The sequence below is a fragment of the Drosophila santomea genome, chromosome 2L (genome assembly GCF_016746245.2).
Source record: "Drosophila santomea strain STO CAGO 1482 chromosome 2L, Prin_Dsan_1.1, whole genome shotgun sequence".
Lineage (NCBI taxonomy): Eukaryota > Metazoa > Arthropoda > Insecta > Diptera > Drosophilidae > Drosophila > Drosophila santomea.
In genome coordinates this window covers 22,280,321-22,300,859 of record NC_053016.2, presented here as the reverse complement: position 1 = coordinate 22,300,859, position 20,539 = coordinate 22,280,321, and the positions used below count along the sequence as shown (strand labels likewise).

At 43.2% G+C, this 20,539-nt stretch overlaps 1 protein-coding gene and 1 long non-coding RNA gene across 3 annotated transcripts; one reads left to right on the top strand and one right to left on the bottom strand.

Annotated features, from left to right (window-relative positions):
* The first annotated feature begins 1,474 nt into the window (after positions 1-1,474).
* LOC120454827 lies at positions 1,475-18,992 on the top strand. The gene is made up of 4 exons (XR_005616668.2): positions 1,475-1,588; positions 18,315-18,551; positions 18,610-18,677; positions 18,739-18,992. It is a non-coding gene; the product is annotated as an uncharacterized LOC120454827 (long non-coding RNA).
* On the bottom strand, positions 3,294-5,175 carry LOC120454803 (zinc finger protein ubi-d4-like). 2 transcript variants are annotated; one of them, XM_039640268.1, is made up of 3 exons: positions 4,545-5,175; positions 4,210-4,470; positions 3,294-4,151 (listed from the first exon to the last, which is right to left on the bottom strand). In XM_039640268.1, exons 1-3 carry the CDS (start codon positions 4,990-4,992, stop codon positions 3,373-3,375), a joined length of 1,488 nt encoding a protein of 495 aa, XP_039496202.1. In that variant the 5' UTR covers positions 4,993-5,175; the 3' UTR covers positions 3,294-3,372. The 2 variants fall into 2 exon arrangements, with proteins under 2 accessions (XP_039496202.1, XP_039496201.1); XM_039640267.1 differs by having other exon boundaries at positions 4,204-4,470; positions 4,545-5,173.
* Positions 18,993-20,539: the final 1,547 nt, after the last annotated feature.

Sequence of the window (20,539 nt, the reverse complement as noted above, 5' to 3'; positions counted from 1 at the left end):
TTGTGGGCGTTAGAGTGGGCGTGGCAACATGAATCGACCAACTTGCGCTGCGTCTATGTCTCTGGAGTCTGTATGCCTAATCTAAACTTTCTAGCTCTTGTAGTTCCTGAGATCTCAGCGTTCATATGGACGGACAGACAGACAGACAGACGGACAGACAGACGGACATGGCCAGATCGACTCGGCTATTGATCCTGATCAAGAATATATATACTTTATATGGTCGGAAACACTTCTTTCTGCCTGTAACATACTTTTCAACGAATCTAGTTAAAAAGTTTATTCTACGAGCAGTGTTGGGACAGGTACGCTATATTTTTACCTAGGTAAGGTAAAAGGTTTTTACAAAAATAAGTACCTAGGCAAGGTAAAAGGTTTTCAAATTTTTCTGTACCTAGGTAAAGATAAAAGGTAAAAACAAGTATACGAATTTTTAAATTTTTTATTCGGTACTTTTTAAAATTAAAATAACAATTCATATTTCTTTCTTCAAATTATTACCGAACGCACATTTTGTTGTTCAGCTATGTACCTGGCTTGAGCTTTGGAAACAGAAGAAATTTGCTCGCTTAGGCTCTGATGATTTATTCTCTTCCTTTTTGGCCTCATATGACGCATAGCTGTTTGGATGCACCCTCTACAAAAAAGTATTAATAGAATAAACTATTTTTAAAACTTCATAACATTTAATTTTGTGACGGAATTTTAATTTTGGCGAAATATTGTATGTGCGTATGTAAAAATGAATGGCTACTTCAATATATATTATATATATATATATATATATATATATATTTATATTTTATATATATATATATATATATATATATATATATATAAAAAGATCTCAGCCCACCGAGAAAGTAGTCAATACTCGAGAGTCAATAGTGGGGATTCAATACTCGAGATTTAATTCTCGAGATTCCCTTCTCGAGATTCCATACTCGCGATATCATACTCAAGTGCAGACTGTCTTAAACGCCAAGAGCTTCGGTCAAAAGAAAAGTGACGAGAGGAGCGAGGACTCGACCCTGCACTAACCTCCAGGGTACCAGGACTTAGACTGGAAACATCAAGGACCAGCATAAGGAATACTCTTGAGTTCATCGCCGTAATGTTAGTATTGCTGGCACTATTGAAACTAGTAAGGATCTACAAGCGATCAGTGCAGCGGCGTCGGGACCATCACCATACCCTGAAAGGATCATTTCCAGTACCAAAACAATCCGTCAATGAAAACTCACTTGCCTACAACCAAACATAACATATGAGCAAAGAATACGTGAACCGGTGCTTTTTTTTATGTCGAATTCAGCTAAGACAAAGTAAAAGCAGTGAATTTTTCAAACAAGACCATAATTCAAGTAATCTGATAATTATACCAAGTATTCATACCAACGTACATATATGTATATATATGGACGACCTTTACTTAGTGTATAATTTTTTTTTTGTTTGTGTATATTTCGATACAGTTCGGTTTACAAGTTATTGGTGCACGAATGTATAAGTATGTATAATTCCATCAGTATATATAGCAACACACAGGATCCAACGCGGCGAGATCTCATCGCTCCGGATTAAAGTGGTAAGTTTGACGGAACACTGCTCCCGTGTTTTTCTCTATATTTTTATATATGCAGATATTCTCGTGCCAATTTTATTTTTATACGATTGGCAAATATATGTATATTCCTGTAATGATAACCGAAGCATGTCCGGATAAAAAAAAATATATTTTATTGTTGGCCTCTTAAAGGCAATATATTTGATTAATAGAAATTTAATGTTCAATATTGTTTAAATAAAAATAACTTTTCAGCGGCGAGTATCCGCCTTGTTATAAGGCGGGCACAAGTACCCTCAGAGCGACGTTTGTAGTCGTTAATAGCCAACAATTATTGTTGACGTGCGCACCGTTGTCCGGTGATGAATTTTATACTCTGCGCTTAAAACAATTATAGTCAACTTCTCATAATCTCTGTATGCTAGCCTTTAGTTTTTGTACTACACATGGCATTTAACTACAATAAAATGAGTAAGTGACGCGAGAAGTGGAGTATGTCAGAAACGTTTGACGGACAGCCTTGACAAAAGGGGATCGCATTGCGCGGCCCGCGACGATCCATCAGGCATGCGGACGCATGAAGGGGAGGGCCGAAACATTGCCCGATCGTTTTACAATCAAGCTACAGCTTAGCTTGTGGGGCAGGGAGGACTGCTGACTGACAAATGGTACGAACTTTAACAGGCACTTCTAATGTTTATACCGAAAATCGACCAGGTGCCTGAACATCGGAGGCCCCTCCCTCGGCCTTAGTACTACTTACCCAGGATACGGGCACTAACACGCCGACGTAAAAGCTGATACATTTTTGATATTATTAACATACATACTTACATACGTATTTATTTCATTTAATTTCTTGCTTCCCGTGATTTTATTTCAGCAGCCTTATTTAAAAGCCCTGTGTAATGGGTTTAGTAAAAAACAAGAGAGAACGCTATAGTCGAGTTCCCCGACTATCTGATACCCGTTACTCAGCTAGTGGAAGGGAGAAGGAGAGTCTTAAACACAGTTTTTGTGCAATAAAGAAGGATTACAAGATTAATACAAAAATTAATAAAATATCAAAACATTTTTCAAAAGTGTGGGCGTTGCAGCTTTGGGCGGTTTGTGGGCGTGGCAAAAAGTGTTTTGGTAAATCGATAGAAAATTACAAGATCAATACAAAAATGAAAAAAATATCAACACATTTTGCAAAAGTGTGGGCGTGGCAGCTTTGGGCGGTTTGTGGGTGTGGCAAAAAGTTTTTTTGCAAATCGATAAAAATTTACAAGACTAATACGAAAATGAAAAAATATCAAAACATTTTTCAAAAGTGTGGGCGTGGCAGCTTTGGGCGGTTTGTGGGCGTGGCAACATGAATCGATAAACTTGAGCTGCTTCTATGTCACTGGAGTCTGCATGCTGAATCTCAACTTTATAGCTTTTATAGTTCCTGAGATCTCGACGTTCATACGGACGGACAGACGGACATGGCCAGATCGACTCGGCTATTGATCCTGATCAAGAATATATATACTTTATATGGTCGGAAACGCTTCCTTCTGCCTGTTACATACTTTTCAACGAATCTAGTATACCCTCTTACTCTACGAGTAACTGGTATATTTAGTAAAAGCTTTTACTTAATACGGGTTTCTTTATTTCATTTTAATTTGGCCAGACTAAAATGGGTGCATAAGGGGATTACTCCTCCCCAGTAGTTTAAATTGTATGACCAAAGAAATACAGCAAAAAAATATCTACCTTTTATATATTTTTGAGAATTATTATAATTGGTGCATTATATATTTATAAATGATAGCTTATTTAATCTTGTGGAACTCCTCCATGCATAACTTGCAGCTCCAAGAGCCCTCTGGTGGAGTCATAAGCGGTGGTGACAGGCAGTACATATGGTATCCCCGGTCACAATCGTCACAAAATAATAGTTGGTCGTCATTGTCAGAGGTCCCACAAATGGAACAGTACTTGCATTCAATGCATTGCCAACGATAACGTTTTACTGATATAATCATGTTTGCCGTGAACTGTAGACACGATGGATGACCGGAACGACCACAATCCGAGCACGATACAAGCTCTTCGGGCATATTGGTTTTTTTATTTTCTCGCTGATCTCCCAGACAAAAGTCACAATAAGGTGATGGTTGGGCTATGTCACGTTCTACACGTTGTTTTACCTTATTACCAGTAGCAAACACCGCTTGATTTGTTCCTGTTTGCGCCGGAAGTGCATTGCAAACATTTAAGGTTGCCAGTCCTGCGTTTAGTCCAACCATTGTTGCTAGGGGAATTGATTCATTAGAAGCTCCAGCATCGCTTGAAGTCTTTTCGTACGACGACGCTATGTTTGTTGGCACTATGAGTGCTGATTGTGAATTGTCGTCATTGATGGGAATAGGCGAAGCTGAGTTTGAATGAGATGCATAGAGCCCTGTGGTGGCGGCAGCAGCCGCTGTACACGCTGCATGGGCGACAGCGGCGGCAGCTGCTGCTGCGGCTGCGGATGTGTTTGCACTATTTCCACCACCTCTACGTTTTCGATCAGATTCTCCGTCAACAGCATTTTTTCGACGATTGCCTAAGGTATTAATAATGTTTACAATTCATTAGCTTAATAAATTTGTACTCACCACCACCTTTACGACCCCGTTTAGGAGTGCCTTCTACGTTTGCATTTGTTCTTCGAGGTCTCGTACATTTTTTGCGTTTGCCCCTGCTGGTGTAGGACTCATCAAAATCGTTATCTGAATCAAAGTCATCATCAAATTCATCGCCATGATGATAATGTGAGGTGTCCATTTCATCGTGGAACCATTCCTTTTCGACGTTTGCATGTGAGTCCTTACTATCATTATCTCCCGATGCTCCCATGGAGTTTCCATCCGTAGCCGCAATGGCTGTTATAAAAAATAAAGTTTCAGTTTTGGAAAAATTCTTCTGATGACAATTGTTTATGCAATTGTTTTCTTACCTGCGCTTTCAGCTAGGTGAGGATTTTGTGGTACAGCAACGCCAGACGAAGGTATATGATGGTGATGCTGATGCGTTACATGGTGGGAGTGCTGAAGATTGTGCTCGCGATATTGATAGGCTCGGAAACTTTGATTTGGGTTAAGTAAGTACTGACGTTTGGGTTTGCGCCACCGGGATGATGGATAAGTGTATATCTGACCATGCCGAAGACCCGGCATTCGCTGTTTTTTTTTCATAAAGAGGGAACAATGTGTCTGTGCGACACCTGTCTGGGGATCGAGGAATGGCATACGAAGTCGCCGTTCAATGCAGAGACGAGTGTTAAAATTTTCACTGTTTTCTAGAATCTCCTTGTACTTTTCTTTGTCATTTAAAACGTTTTGAATTTTCTCAAAATTGGCTATGTTTACTACCAAAGTTTTTTCGTAAGCAGATTTAGAAGCCATGTTGATGTTATTGAGGGGTAGCCGCAGATATTATTTGCTTGAGCATACAATTAAATAACCCAAATTGTCAACATATTTTTGACCATTTATTTAAAAAAATGGGTTGTTCACACACACACAATTCAAGGCGTTAAATATAACGAAAATAATAATTGTTATTAGGTACTAGACAAGAAGTAAAAAAAATTAACATTCAGAAAAGGTGTGAACGTATTTCTAATTTTAAATACTACAACATATACATAACAAGATGTCGACGATAGCTGTTATAGATTATTTCCACATTTCCTCGAGAGGTCCCTAGTGCACATATAAGAACTTCTTAAAACGAAATGACCTAAATACAGACAGGGTTGTTGCAAAAGCATATGATCACGTAATGAAAAATAAAAGGAAACGGAGGGTAAAATCCATTATTAGTATGCATTATTATTCACTCGAATGCAGTAATTGTTTTTATTCCGAATTTTAAACCGCATTGAATTAGAATTTTCCAAAGTGTAACAGGCTCATAATGCATAACTGCTGGTCTTACCGTCTGGTATTATTCATAATTCTTGGGACAAGTACAATCGTAGTTTAAATATTTTTTAAAGATATTATTCTTCTATATCAGGCATGCTCTTGTAATCATACATTTTTTTCGAATTCGGTTTGGACCCAATCTTTCGATTTCGTTTTTAGGTACTCTGGTTTTCGCAAAATTTGTGCTATCGTTTTGCTATCGAAATGTGTCGTTTCTTATCGCTACTTGCTGCTCAAACACCTGTTTTATTTATTTTGTCAAAATCAAACAACGTAAAAAATGCCTTTTATATTTACAATGGCTTGTTTTGAAGCCAGGAGAAGGCAGAAATTAGAAGGCGTGAGAAAAACTAGAGCTGACACCTTTTTCACAGTGTTAACTCCGATGTTCGCAATTACTTTTTTACTCCATTTTAACCATTTAAGTAATTAAGTATAATTATATACAAACAACTCTGTTGGCCCTCCTTTAAATTAATTTATAAATTCTTTTATATATTATAAGTATTATTATCTCTGGTTTGTTTCACCAATAGAACTGGTTGGAGCAGTAGTTTATGTTAGAAAAAAAAAATTGTTGAAATTTGTAAACTTAGATAAGAAATGTAAACATAGCATTGCTTACATACGAGCTTACTTTGTAGTTGCGCTCATTGGGTTGTTACTCTTGTACTGAGTAGCTTTATGCTCAGAGAATAGTTTGGTATGGCTCTTGTTAGCAGTTTTTTCGTAAGCACAAAACCGTGAAGTAGCGCAAGCGCAATATGTTTGACAACCAATTGCAACAGCTGTTTACATTGGAAAATCCCCAGATAGGCTGCTAGATCGGAGTCGCATTTTAATAGTTATACCCGTTACTCGTAGAGTAAAAGGGTATACTAGATTCGTTGAAAAGTATGTAACAGGCAGAAGGAAGCGTTTCCGACCATATAAAGTAAATTTTACCGTGCTTAATGCTCAGTGTTATAAGAATTATTTAAACCGTTGTAAGTTCCAGTTCGCACAGGATCCCAAACAGTTTTATAATTTCGTTAACACTAAGCGCAAAACAACTAGTTACCCTTCCTCGCTATTTTTTGAAAATACTTCGGTAACATCGGATCAGGCAATAGCCGATCTATTTGCCAAGTTTTTTCAAACCACATATTCTACGTAACCTCATTCCGAACGACCTTACTCTTACGCGGTATCAAAGTCAAATTTAATATTCTGTCCCACTTTAAACGAAAGCTCACTGCTTTATGATCTTCAGCGAGTTAAGCCTGTCTATTCGCCAGGTCCCGACGGAATTCCTGGCTGTGTGCTTAGATTCTGTGCGGAAGCCTTGTGCAAACCTCTACTAAAACTGTTTAAATTATCTTTGGAATCCCCCAAATATGGAAGGAGTCCTTTGTGATCCCTCTCCATAAAAAAGGTAGCAAATCGGATGCAAGCAATTACAGAGGAATCTCCAAATTGTCTGCTATCCCTAAGCTTTTTGAAAACGTTATCACTCCTCATTTGCCGCACCTTTGTAGGTCAATTATTTCACCATGTCAGCATGGGTTCATGAAACGCAGATCAACAACTACTAACCTTCTGGAGCTAACCTCCTTCGTAGTACAGGGTTTCAAAAATAATCTTCAAACAGATGTCATTTATACGGATTTCAATAAAGCATTCGACTCAGTTAATCATTCACTTTTAATAAAAAAACTTGATTTATTAGGTTTCCCTGTTGATCTCCTAAATTGGATTCTAAGTTATCTGAATGGCAGGACGCAACGGGTCCTCTTTAAAAATTCTCTTTCTTGTATTCTCCGAGTCACATCCGGCGTCCCACAAGGGAGCCACCTAGGTCCGCTCCTTTTTACCTTATTTATTAACGACCTTCCCTTAATAATAAATCATTCGCGTGTACTAATGTACGCTGATGATGTAAAATTATGCTTGCAATATAAGGACATATCTCGCCATTTGGACTTACAATCCGATCTAGATTGCTTTCAAACCTGGTGCCGTGATAACGTATTAAACTTAAATGGCTCTAAGTGTAAAGTTATGACCTTTTGTCGTGCCAACTCAATGCACGCAACTTACACTTTAAGTGGGTGCTCTTTGGACAGAATAACACATGTTGATGATCTTGGTGTTCTTCTGGACCCTAAACTTAAATTTTCAGACCATATTTCGTCTATTGTCAATAAGGCCAGGGGTGTGCTTGGTTTTATAAAACGGTGGTCAAAGGAATTTGATGATCCTTACTTGACCAAAACATTATTTATTTCTCTAGTCCGTCCGATCCTCGAGTATGGATCACCTGTTTGGAGTCCACAATATGAAGTTTACTCGGACCGCATTGAATCGGTTCAAAAGAACTTCTTACTTTTTGCCTTACGGCGCCTTAATTGGGATGCAAACCGTAGATTACCTCCTTATTCGAATAGATTAATGTTAATTAACTTACCCTCCTTAGCTAACCGTAGAACGAAGCTTGGAACAGTCTTTATTTTTAACCTTATTCGTGGTGAAGTGGATAGTCCCGACTTGGTTAGTCGGCTAAACTTCACTGTTGCAAGCAGATTTACTAGAAATTACGTACCTCTAATTTTAAATCATTGTAGATCTAACTATGAGTTGCATGATCCCTACAGAGTATTATGTTCTGACTATAATAGATTCTATCCTATTATCTCTAATTCTGACTCTCTGCCGTTTTTAAAGCGATCAATACTAACGTACTTAACGAATTCTTAGATATTACTACTAGCATACATATATTTCCTCGTCCTTTACTGTCTTCTATATCGCGTCTATCTTCCCGCGATTCGAACCGTACGATACACGGCAGCGCCCCTCGGTCGGTTGGGCGGGAGGTGTGGCCGTGGGACTCGCGCGTAAAAAAAAAAAAAAAAAAATATATATTCTTGATCAGGACCAATAGCCGAGTCGATATGACCATGTCCGTCTGTCCGTCTGTCTGTCCGTCCTTATGAACGCTGTGATCTCAGGAACTACAAAAAAAGAAAGTTGAGATTAAGCATACAGACTCCAGAGACATAGACGCAACGCAAGTCTGTCGATTCATGTTGCCACGCCCACTCTAACGCCCACAAACCGCCCAAAGCTGCTACGCCCACACTTTTGAAAAATGTTTTGATATTTTTTCATTTTTGTGTTTGTCTTGTAAATTTCTATCGATTTGCCAAAAAACGTTCTGCCACGCCCACTATTACGCCTACAAACCACCAAAAACTGTGTTTAAGACTCTCCTTCTCCCTTCCACTAGCTGAGTTACGGGTATCAGATAGTTGGGGAACTCGACTATAGCGTTCTCTCTTGTTTTTACTTTGGAAAACTTTAACACCATTTTCAAAGCGCCCGAACAGGGACTATGGCTTAAGCATTTTTCGTGGAAATTCGCCTTGGAAATTTAACATATTTAGTGCATTTCCGTCGTCTCGGCTCTTGTTAATAATCAGGTATTCAGTGCATAAAATTAAATTAGTGTGCAGTCCACCACTTGTGTGTGTATGTTGCATAAAAGTTTCGCATAAATTTCCTTAATATATTAATATATTTTGTAAATTGAAAAACCAATTGAATTACTCATATACCAATCAAACAAATAAAAGTAAACTGCCTTTGACAAAATCCTCGTTTGTGGAAATTTCTGTGGAAGTCTGAAAAATTTAACAAACAGCTGACATAACGGTGCAATTGACTTATCGCCGTTATATATGAACAGTGATGTGCCGTTAATTGTGATTCCGCTTTGTGCAGTGCATTCCCAGCTATAAAGCAATTGTTTTCAACGACACATTTTGATATGCTAAACAAATACTTTTCGGAATTTTTCATACTGTCGTCAATCATTGTGCCAGACATTTAATGTTGTATTCTGTTTCAATAAATTAAATTCCAATAATTTTTAAATTAAGTGATCGATTCACTTTCGCTTCAATTTTCATAACTTTGTCACAGATTTTTGGGTCTTAGGATCGATTTCAACATATCAACCCGATCATGAAGTCAACTGTGCGCATTGGCGGTGCAGTAAGCCCGCCAAGGTAGATTTGCTGATAGGCGCAGTATCCTTCTCCGAACTTCTGAGCGTAAGCCAAATAAAGTTAGGCTCCGAGCATCCATCAATTCAGGAAACGTCATTGGGATGGATTGTTTCCGCTATGTACTCTCGATGCGCATTGAATAAAGCCCAGGTGTGTAACGTTACTATCAATGATAATAACGTCTCTCTAGACTCTCGTGTGGAACGTTTTTGGGAATTGGAACAAGTTGCAGAGAGAACAAAGCTGTTTAAACATCTGAGCAAGTTGCTTGTGAGCAACACATCAAGCAAACCATACACAGGTTTTCGTCTGGTCGTTTTGAGGTGAAGCTGCCATTTAAAATAAATCCAAATGTTCTAGGCCTATCCTTCGAAACAGCAAAGCGCAGAATTCCCGCTTCGGAACTCAGATTTATAATAATAATCTCGAGTTACACGACCTGTATTAGGAGTTTATAAAAGAGTACCTTAACCTCGACAACGACATATGATCGTTGCTTTCTACCCATCCTTCGGGACACTACTCATCAGAGACCTAATAGAAGCACCACAAAGTAAGTCACAAAGTCAAGTAAGACGTCAACCTCGATCTCATTAAATGCAACTATTCAGAGGGAGCTTTACTCTATTTTCGCAAGATTGCACCAATATGCATTGACGGCTGATATCTCGAAAATGTATAGGCAAGTTATTGTTGCCGCAGATGATCGGATCTTCCAACTTGTCGTGTGGAGGGAATCATCCGAAGACCTATGCTGAGTCATATCCCATAGCATCGGAAGTGGTATCAAGCAACTTTTTTGTTGACGATATGCTCACAGGAGCCAACACTTTAGAAGAACTAGAGTTCATACGCTGCGACGTAAGCAAAGTTTTGAAATTAGGAGGTTTTGATCTGGGCAAATGGGCCACAAATCATCCGAGGCTTCTGGCAAGTAGAGGCGACAGAAAAGTCTCTTATATATATGTCTCTTCCGCTTCTATAAAAACGTTGTATATGATATGGTAGGATTAATTTAATTCATTGCCACCAACTATACGCAACATTTTGTCCATCGTATCACGTTTGTTTGATCCTTTGGGGTTGATGTGCCCGTTAATCACAAGAGCAAAAATCTTGCTTCAGGACCTGTGGCGACAAAAATTGGACTGGGATGAATCGGTGCCCATGAAGATGTGTACCAGCTGTAATCAGTTGAAACCGAATTTGCTAGAGGTAAACAAGATTTCCATACCTCGACATGTCTGTTTGTCTGCTTATGAAACTGTCCAGATTCACGGATGTGCTGATTCATGGATTGATGTCTATAAATAATTTGTCGAGATTACTCACCGCCAAGACACGAGTGTCCCCCGTATAAACAAAATCAATTCCAAGGCTGGAATTGGGTGCAACTCATCTTCTTGCCAAGTTATGGGCTCATGTAGCTCCGTTGCTCCGTAACAAAGTTAAGTTGGAAAGCATTACTTTCTTTTCGGATTCGAAAGACACACCAAATTGGTTAAAAAGAGATATATTCACACTAGCAAGGTTCGTTGTAAATAGGGAGTCTAAAAATCCAAGAGCTCTCTGAGAATGTTGTCTGACGGCATGTGCCAACAAAGGTGAATCCACCTGATTTGGTTTCACGTGAAACAAACATAGAAGGTTTCAGCTGCACTCTGTGGGAAAATGCTTCAAAGCCGCGACGAGTGTCCTTGTCTTCATCTGATTAAAGTATCTCACGATTTAAGGTTGTCCGAGAACAAGAAAAGTGTGGCCAACATAACGTTGTTACCGAACTTATTGGAAGATGTTCGCCGTTTAATAAACTACTTTGGATCGTGGCATACGTACATCGGTTTATTGAGAGGAAGAAGCGTCTGCGTGAGATGTTTATTTCGAAAAAGGAACTGAAGGTATCTTTTCTCAGGCTGGTCCAGGTAATTCAATAATTGGAGTTTGGTTAGAAATACATCAAGTTAAAGAAACGTGAACGGTTAGCCACAAATCTTCAACGGTTAAGTTTTTAATGCGCCAATTCCATATGATGCCAAATTTCCCAAAAGTCAGAATTCGTTACGTTGTTCCTTCGGAATTTACATCGGACTCATTATCATGCCGGTGCCAAAGTGATGGTGTCGCTTTTGGAGGCATTGAGGTCCTGCAGTTTTTCCAAGTGCTCCTTCTTATCCCGCCTGATCACAACGATATCGTCCAAGTATGCGAACGCGAACGGTTCCATTTCGGGTCCGATGATGGTATCCAGTGCTCTCTGAAATGTAGCCGGTGCTGTGGCTAGCCCAAATGGCATAACCTTCCACTGAAAGAAACCCCGTCCGTGTACCGTGAAGGCTGTATATTGCCGACTTTCCTCTTCCATGGGAATAGGCCAATATCCCGACTTCAGATCGATCGTGCTTATGAATTTCGCCTCTCTTAGCTGGTCCAGGATATAGTTCATTCTCGGCACTGGATAGGCGTCCTTTTCCGTTCTATCGTTCAACAACCGGTAGTCTATGCACAACCTCCACTTGTTGTTCTACTTCCTCACCAGCACCACCGGTGCACTATACGGACTTCGGGACGGTTCTATCAGCCCTAACTCTAGTAGCTCATCTACCTGGTCGTTAATGATCGCCTGTTGCCTCGGGTTCCTCGGGTAATACCTTTGATTGATCGGTTTTTCGTCTTTTAAGTATATCTTGTTTCGTAATGTTACTCACACCCTTCATTCCTTCGTATACTTGCCTGTGTGTCTCCAGAAACGATTGTACTGCTCCATCCGTAGGTCCCTCGCTCTCCTTGTCGCCCGGCGCCACACCGTAACACACTACCGCCTCCGGCCCGGAAGTCCATCCCGAGAAGTACCCCTCCTGATACGTGTGCCAGTACCATGAATGATATTTGGAAACATCTCCCTCCGAAACTGATTCCGGCCCTAAACTTTCCCACCGTTTTCTGCTTCCCTCCATTGGCCAGCGTTATCACGGACCGTTCTCCGATCCATTTGCCTTATTTCCTCAGGTCTCTGTACCTTGCCATACTTATCGCACTCCGTGACGCTCCCGTGTCCAAGACTCCCTTCGTGATCCTGCTCCCTATCCTTATCTTGGCCACTATCTGGAGTCCGTCGCAGCTCAACTGGTCTCCCGTTGCTGGCTCTTGTATCGCCGCCTGAGCTGCCACCTTCACCTGCTCAGGCCTCCGGCGTTTCCCAGCCCCGCTCTGCAGCACTCCGTCGTTCTGACCCCGTTTCTTTCGCAGACCCAGCAGAACAGCCTCGGAGGATTGTTACAGGTTCTTGCCGCGTGTCCTGTTCCGCCACACCGCATGCAGATTTCCGATTGTACTCTCTGCTGCTTAGGTTGCTCGACCCTTGTTTGGCCTTCAGAGGCTTCTATCTCCTCCTCTTCTTCCGCCAACTTGAGGAACTGTGTTAGCGTCTCGAACCCTGTATTGTTTTATCTTGCTTCTACAGTTCCGGTAGATCCGATCGAGTTTTTGTTCCTCCGAGTCACGATTTTTGTTTCTACCCTCCGCTCCTCCTTCTTGTCCTTTCCCTCCTCCAGTTCCTTCTTTTGCTCCTCTGCCTCCGTTACTACTAGTGGTGCTGCACTGCGCGCCGGACTCCTGTCCTTCTTGTATCTCCGCGTTAATTCCGCTGTGATCCGTTCCTTTCGCGAATGTGGGTAATTCCTCGCTCCTTCCCGAGCGAGGCTGCGTATCCCGTTAGTTTGTCTTTCGTTGCCAGGTACACCCAACTCGACATTCCACTCTCCGTGTCAGTTCTCTTGCAACCCCTACACCTGTTCGGGCGCCACAGTGACGATCTGTCAGTGCTCGGATTGCTCAAGGATGGCCAGGAGTCGTCTCAGATATTTATTTTATTCAGGTGGGGTTGCTGGAAGAGAATCCGACCCGGGTTCCAGAGGAGAAGACGGATACAATAATTGGGTCTTTATTCGTGAAAGGGTTGTACAGTTCTGCGATGGATACGGGTGGATGCCGGACTCCCGAGATGGCCGCTTACTCGGTCGTCGAGTCACGTAGCCGTCAGTTTGCCCACTGCCTGTGAACGGGAAATAATTGGGAGAGACCGCTCGGGTCTGCCAGTTAACAGTTTAGAGGCCGGTTAGGTCTGCCAATGGTGAGAACAGCTTAGAGCCCAATTAGGTCTGCTATTGATGAGAACAGTTTAGAGGCCGATTAGGTCTGCTATTTGAGAGATGAGTTGTAGAGGCCGATCAGGTCTGCTAAATATGAGAAGAGTTGTAGAGGCCGATTAGGCCTGCTAAGTATGAGAAGAGTTTAGAGGCCGATGAGGTCTGCTAGGTTTGAGAAGAGTTTTAGAGGCCGATTAGGTCTGCTAAGGAGGACAGTATGCCCGCATATCCCAACTGATTTAATGCTGTATTAGTGTGGCCGATCTATTTCGGCCCAGTGTGACCCTTCGCGAATGATCTTGGCGCGAGTTAATATGTAGGTCCGTTTAGGTTTTGTGGAGTTCAAATTAAAATACGTCTTGGTTCTTTTAATTTTAACTTCAGAATGAATTTTATTTCTTTGCTTCATATTCTTTACAGCTATGTTTGATACAATTGGAATTCGCTGATGTGACAGTAAATGGGAATGGGAGCGGATGCGGTTCTGCAGTTTGTGTGGATCAGCGTTTCGGTAGCCGATATAAAAGTGTCGACTAAACCTCCGGTTGTCGAGGGGGTTTCGGCGGGGGACCGCCGAGGGTAAATGCTGAGGCGGTAACTCGCGCGCACACATTGTGTTTGAATTTGAATGTGGGTTGTGTTTTACTACTATGTGCGCGTTCGGCGCGTCACACCAATGCTCGAGAAGCATGCACAAAGATTGTCCGTGGCTGTGCCCACTGTTTTCGGCATAAACCTGTTCTGCTTGATAATGGGTATTTTGCCCGCCGATCGGGTCAAGAAAGCTCGCCCATTTTTGGTCTGTGGAGTGGATTTCTGCGGTCCATTTTATAACTTGTTGAAGCCTCACGGAAAGCCCCCATTAAGACCTATGTGTGTTTTTCGTCAAAGACGGTTCTTGAACTCGTCGTCGGTCTATCTACTGACAGCTTTTTATCTGATTTTAAAAGAATCGTCGGATGGAGGGGTCTACCAGAACAGGAGCAAGATCCTCGAAGATCTGCACGTAGTGTTTCACCGCAATCAGGAGCAACTGAGAGGGTACGCGTATCAGATCACCACATTTTGGAGGACTATGGGAGGCAGCAAGGACGGCTTCGGGTAATTGATGCGGTGGCGAATGCTGTCGGCTCTCAAGAAGCAGTATTGGCAGAGCTGGTCCAAGGATTACCTGGCCAGCCTGCAGCAGCGCCACAAATGGAGCTCCGCAGTCCACAATCTGGAGGTTGGTTGCTTGGTGCTGGTCCACCAGGACCACCTTCCTTTAACAACGGTGGCTTACAGAACGCGTGGTGTCAACAACGCTCGGTTAGGACGGTAGAGTGCGTTTTGCAGACGTCTGGATTCTTTATTAAACGGTCCATCCACAAACGTGTTGCTACCAATTAGCAGAGACCAAAAGGTTAAAGCAAAAGGTTAGGCCTCCAACTCGGCCGGAATGATTAAGCAGAAGTTAGAAAGAAATACTTGTTTAAATTTGTATGCTTAGATAAGAAATGTAAACATTGCATAACAGCTTACATACGAGCAGTGAGAAGTCTTCAAACTCCCCACAAATCCGGGTGCAGGAGATCGGCCTAGCAACAGAGAAGACGACTGGAATACGAGAGGAGTCAAGGACGGCCAGGTCAAACGGTAAATAATACACTTCCACAAGGACCTGGCCTGGTCAGAAGAGCGCTATTTTGTCTCCCGGACGATACACCCTGCCCCCATAACATCCTAAGCCTCAGTCGAGCCGGCACGGGTACGCTGCCCAGAGCAACGCGGGAAAAGCCGAAGAAGGACGACGAAAAAGAGACGATGCTCACCCAAAGGCGAGGACCGTAGGAGTACCTTGGTCAAACGTCACTGAATAAAATGTACTCTAATCAGAAACTCTGTCTTCCCTTTAGTCACACAATCATAAATTTGGTGGGAAGAACAAATAAGCTCTCTAAGCTAACCGTTGCAATCCGTAGCGAGCAGAAACTAAGAAATCAGTTCGTTACATCTGGCGCCCAGCTGTGATTGTCCTGCCCAAAAGAACAGAGTAGAAGTTAGGGAAATCGTGGCTATACAGCCTGAAAAAGAATGATTTTCCTGCAATAGCGAGCGCCCTTGGGATCAAGCTGGAGGTCCGAGTTCATCCAGCAGACCACAGACGAGCCCGAAACGGTCGCCAAACTGGAGGCGTTGGAGAAAGAGTATGGAAGGAGACCGGAAGTGGAAGTTAAAGTCACCGGCGTTGAAGGCCTGATGAGGTGCCTCGACTTTAACAGCATGATGGAGGCCAGCGGAAGCTGGCAAGGCAGGAGTTCGGGAGGGAACGGCGAAAAGGCAGCCGCGTGAGGAGGGAGAGGCGGGAGCCCAGCCGTGATCGTCACCGCGGGAGTAGCCCCGCAAGATTACGCGAAGGTGGCGATGCAAGAACATATGGAGTGTTCAGCAATGACATACGGTCTGGACATCAACCAAATCCCACGAGCTAGGCCGGAACTGCTGAAGGGCAGGGCCTTAAAGTGATTCATCGCCAACAATAGATTCTGGGAGACATAAGTTCGAAGTGCTGGACACCCAATGGGAACGGTTCAAGACGGAGCGGACTCACAGGGCCCGTCACCAGCAGGATTTTCCAAGAGGGGAACAAAACGCGGTGTGCAGAAGGTGTCAAGTGGACACCACGGGACCGTCGAGGCACGACACGAACGGGCGAGGGCCGTGCCCGGTGCGGCGGGGGTTGGTGTAGAACCCAGTAAAAGCCTGCCCTAGGTGCGGAAGCCAGGATCACTGGATGCGGGAGGGCCGGAACCGACCGATCAGTTTTTGCTGGACGTGCGGGAGAATCGGCCCGAGGATCGCAGAGTGCTTTCCGAAATCGGGAAACACCACGCGACCCCAGCCTTAGAGGGGCAACCAGGGTTCGCAAGGTGCTGCCCCTCGAAGTTAATGTGCAAGCTAAAGGTAAAAGAAAGGCAACTGTTTGCCACAGTGCTCATAGATAAAGTGGAAATTAAGGACACGATGGACACCGGAGCCACAACTAGTTTCATTAGCGAAGAGTTGGCGGACAGGATGCGGGCGGCGGGGAAGGTCGTACCCACGAGGAGAGAAGTGCAGATGGCTGATGGACGGTATAAGGAAATCACATCGCTGCTCGAAGTGGACATAGGACTTGGACTTCATAACATTATCGACGCTATAGTGCTGGGCTGGGATTTAAGGAAAGTTGGAGCCAGCATGGAGTGCGCGGGACTGAGCGTAACGATACCAGTGGGAGAGGCGGTTCGAAGCAGTCCACGCGAGAAAATGTCAGTTGCAATCGTGGAGAGGGCGGCAGACTTCAATATACGGCATTCACGGTGCCGGGAAAGGGCCTGTTTCAGTGGAAAGTGATGCCTTTTGAACTCCGTTTCGGAAACGTTCCAACGGGCGGTAGACCAGGTGATAGGACCCAAGATGATGCGTATCAGGATGACATAATTGTAATCGGACGGACACTACAAGAACACATGCGCAACCTGGGAGAGGTTTTCCGGTGGTAAGGGCGGCAAACCTGAAAGTAAACGCGGATAAGTGCAAGTTCTTTAGAAAGGAGCTATAATACTTTGGCCACTGCGTGATGGATCAAGGCATCGGAACGGATCCGGAGAAAAACCGTAGGAGTCCCTTGGTCAAGTGTCACTGAGTAAAAGCTATTCTAATCAGAACCTCGCTCTTCTCTTTGGTCTCACAATCATAAATTTGGTGGGACGAACAAACAAACTCTCTGAGCTAGCCGTTGCAATCCGTAGCGAGCAGAAACTAAGAAATCAGTTCGTTATAGAGCTTAATTTGTAGTTGCGCTAATTGAATTACTCTGATAAGATAAGCTCAGAGATATATTTGGTATGGCTTTTGTGAGCAGTCGTTTCGTAAGCATAGAACCGTGACCCTGCGCCAGCGCAATAAATTGGAAAACCAATTGCACCCGCTGACTTTACTTTACTTTTGTTAGATCGGAGTCGCATTTTAATAGTTTTTACTTGGGAAAACAGTGCGACGATTTTCAGCTACCTTTGCGATAGCTTTTGGCGACTTATCGACCCCTTGCCAAATCGAGAATTGTTGTTGCCGACCGCAACATTTTGTTTCTGAAACCTGAGGTAAAGTCAGAAACAAATTTTTATAAAATAACTAAGTGGCAGAATGAACTTATGGTGATGTGTAATAAACATCAACACTACTGAGTAAACTATTTTTTTTACCTAAGTAAATATTATATGATCTGATTTGATCATATGAAAGCTACATTTTGTTCGCATATTCACTTAATAAACACAGAAAATCGAATACAATTAAAAATCTTTTCGAGATTCACAATTCTATCAGAATTTTGCGATTGCGTAAGGTGTAGCCGTATTACAGAAAAGGTGAGCCTATCGTAAGTATATTAACAAATCACAGAAAAAAAATAAAATACCAAACAAGAAATCGAAATAAAAAATCGCCAAACACGAATATGACGGATAAACTATTGATATTATACAAAATTTATGTGTGTCAAGAACTATGAATATAGATAACACATACGTTGACTTGAATACAGTGGTTTAAAAAAATTTGTTCTCCTTACTTATGGCAGTGCCGCTAGCTCATGTTTTCACCAGTGCGGAGTTTCCACCGCGCCACACAATCCCTTATCAACTCAGAGATCACCACTGAAGGTTTTGGTTAAAGGATTTGATGACTGCACAGAAAGCGGACGTATGTAAAGACGTGTCGGGTCTCCTAAATCAGGGAATAACTCGGAACGTGTAGGGTCACCTAAACCTAAGGAGCTCTTATGTCTAAGACATAAGACGGGACGAGCAAACAAGACGTGAGTATGTGTTGTATTTGGCTGTCAGAATAACTAAGGATTCGCGACACAAATTTAGCGACAGCGGCACAACAACGAAAATTCGGGCACGCAATTCTGACTCCGCATTGACAAACAATGATTATTGTAAGTTTTACACAGTTTGTATTAATATGAAAAGAAAGACTAATCGAGCTATACATTTCAGTGTCAGGACTAGCAGGAGTTGCTGACGGTTGTTAGAAGCAACAACGACGGTCGAAGCCTTATGGAATGGCCAGGAATTCGCAGGGGGGGCAACACACAAATCTTTTACAATGTTATTTGACTTTTAATTATTAGTTCAGCATAATTTTAAACATAATATTAGGAAAGCACACAAGTACCATCTGTTTGTACATATCCATTAGATGCGCACCGAAGAATACTTATTGTTTTAGTTATAAAGAAAGATTGAGTGAATACTGAGTGGTTTCTATTTTACCAAATAGTCAGTTTAGAATGCGGTGTTTCGAAATTGCAGCGCATTTGGTAAAAAAAATGTATTTTTTCTGAAACTTATCGTCTTCTGCTCGTGCTGTGCTGGAACTCAAGGCAAACTTTGTGCTTTCACTCTTCTACAAGGACCTGAAAAGCGGTGCTGTCAGTGTATCGAAGTTCTTCACGAAGCGACGATACCATCCCACTCGTACAACTTAATATATCTGCCTATCTCGACTTAAGCTCGTCCGGGTCCATTCGAAGTACTCCACCTCCAACTTTAAACCCGAGGTTTATACCGACTGATTTCACGCGAAGCAGGTACCTCAATACGTCTGAAAATCGGGAGCCAGGATTGAAAGGTCGTCCCGCTAAACGAAAACATTGGACCTCAGCTCGGCTGGTATCACTTGGTCTATCAGAGCACCAAGCGTTGCGCTGCGTTGCACCATCCGAATCGGATAATGCCATTCGGAATTGATACAACGGTCTTCCAGGAACCGTAAACGCAGTGTTCGTCGTTCAGGATTCCTCTGGATTGGCGCCCGTGAACCCAGTATCGCTCTTTTGCTATTCTAAATAAGAAGACATGAAAGTTCCTCAGAACCTCCCCCACGGACACCGGTGTTGACGGTGTGCCAGTCGAAAAAAATTTCAGGATCGGAATAGAGGTCGTACTCGCTATCATACATCACCCTCCAGCGGCCCACCCGGATTTATCGACTTCCGTCATTGGCTCCTTCGTTGGCACACCGTCTCTGGTCGTCCTGATTCTTTGCGGCCCTGCGGTCTTCGGCCCATCACGATCGGGAAGTGTAGCCACTTCTACCGGCCATCTAAAATTCCGGTTCATAGCTTCAGCTGTGCCCAACTTCCGGAGAGTCCAGGCCGATGCCGCTGCCTGGTGGAAATTCCGGTGATCAGCGATAACCTCTACCCGAGGCCAGTCGACCAAAGAGCGCGCGATCCAGGCATACGCGCCCAGACGAAGAACGAGAGCCCGGCGGAGAACCCGGAGAAGGGTCCGTGGGTGTGGCCCGCACCACCACCACCGAAGTTGTCGCGGCAAGAGTCGTGACCCGAGCCACGCCAACCGCCGCAGCGACCAGCAGCTCAGTGCCCCGTCCGGGGCGCTCGGGTCCAGGAACAGCCACCCCGGAGCATGAAGGGGTGGAGGTGTAAGATATAAGTGAGCATAAGGACCGATAGGCCAAATTATTCGTGCTGGACGGCTGCGGATCCTGCGCAAGTATCGAGGTGACGAGTCGAGATGCTAAAAGACAGGGTCTACTAGGCTGAGATCAAGGAGGCGAAGGTCGACGAGAGGAGTCAGAAGCGATGTATTTCGAGGATCATGATGCCACGTCGACATGCTAAACAACAGGGTCAACTAGGCTGAGACGCCAAGGCTAAGATCAGGAAGGTGAAGGATAACAAAAGGAGGCTGGAGAAGGGCGCAAGGGTGTTCGAAATGCCAAGTCAAGACGCTAAACGACGGGGTCTAATAGGCTGTGACTGCCAGGCTGACA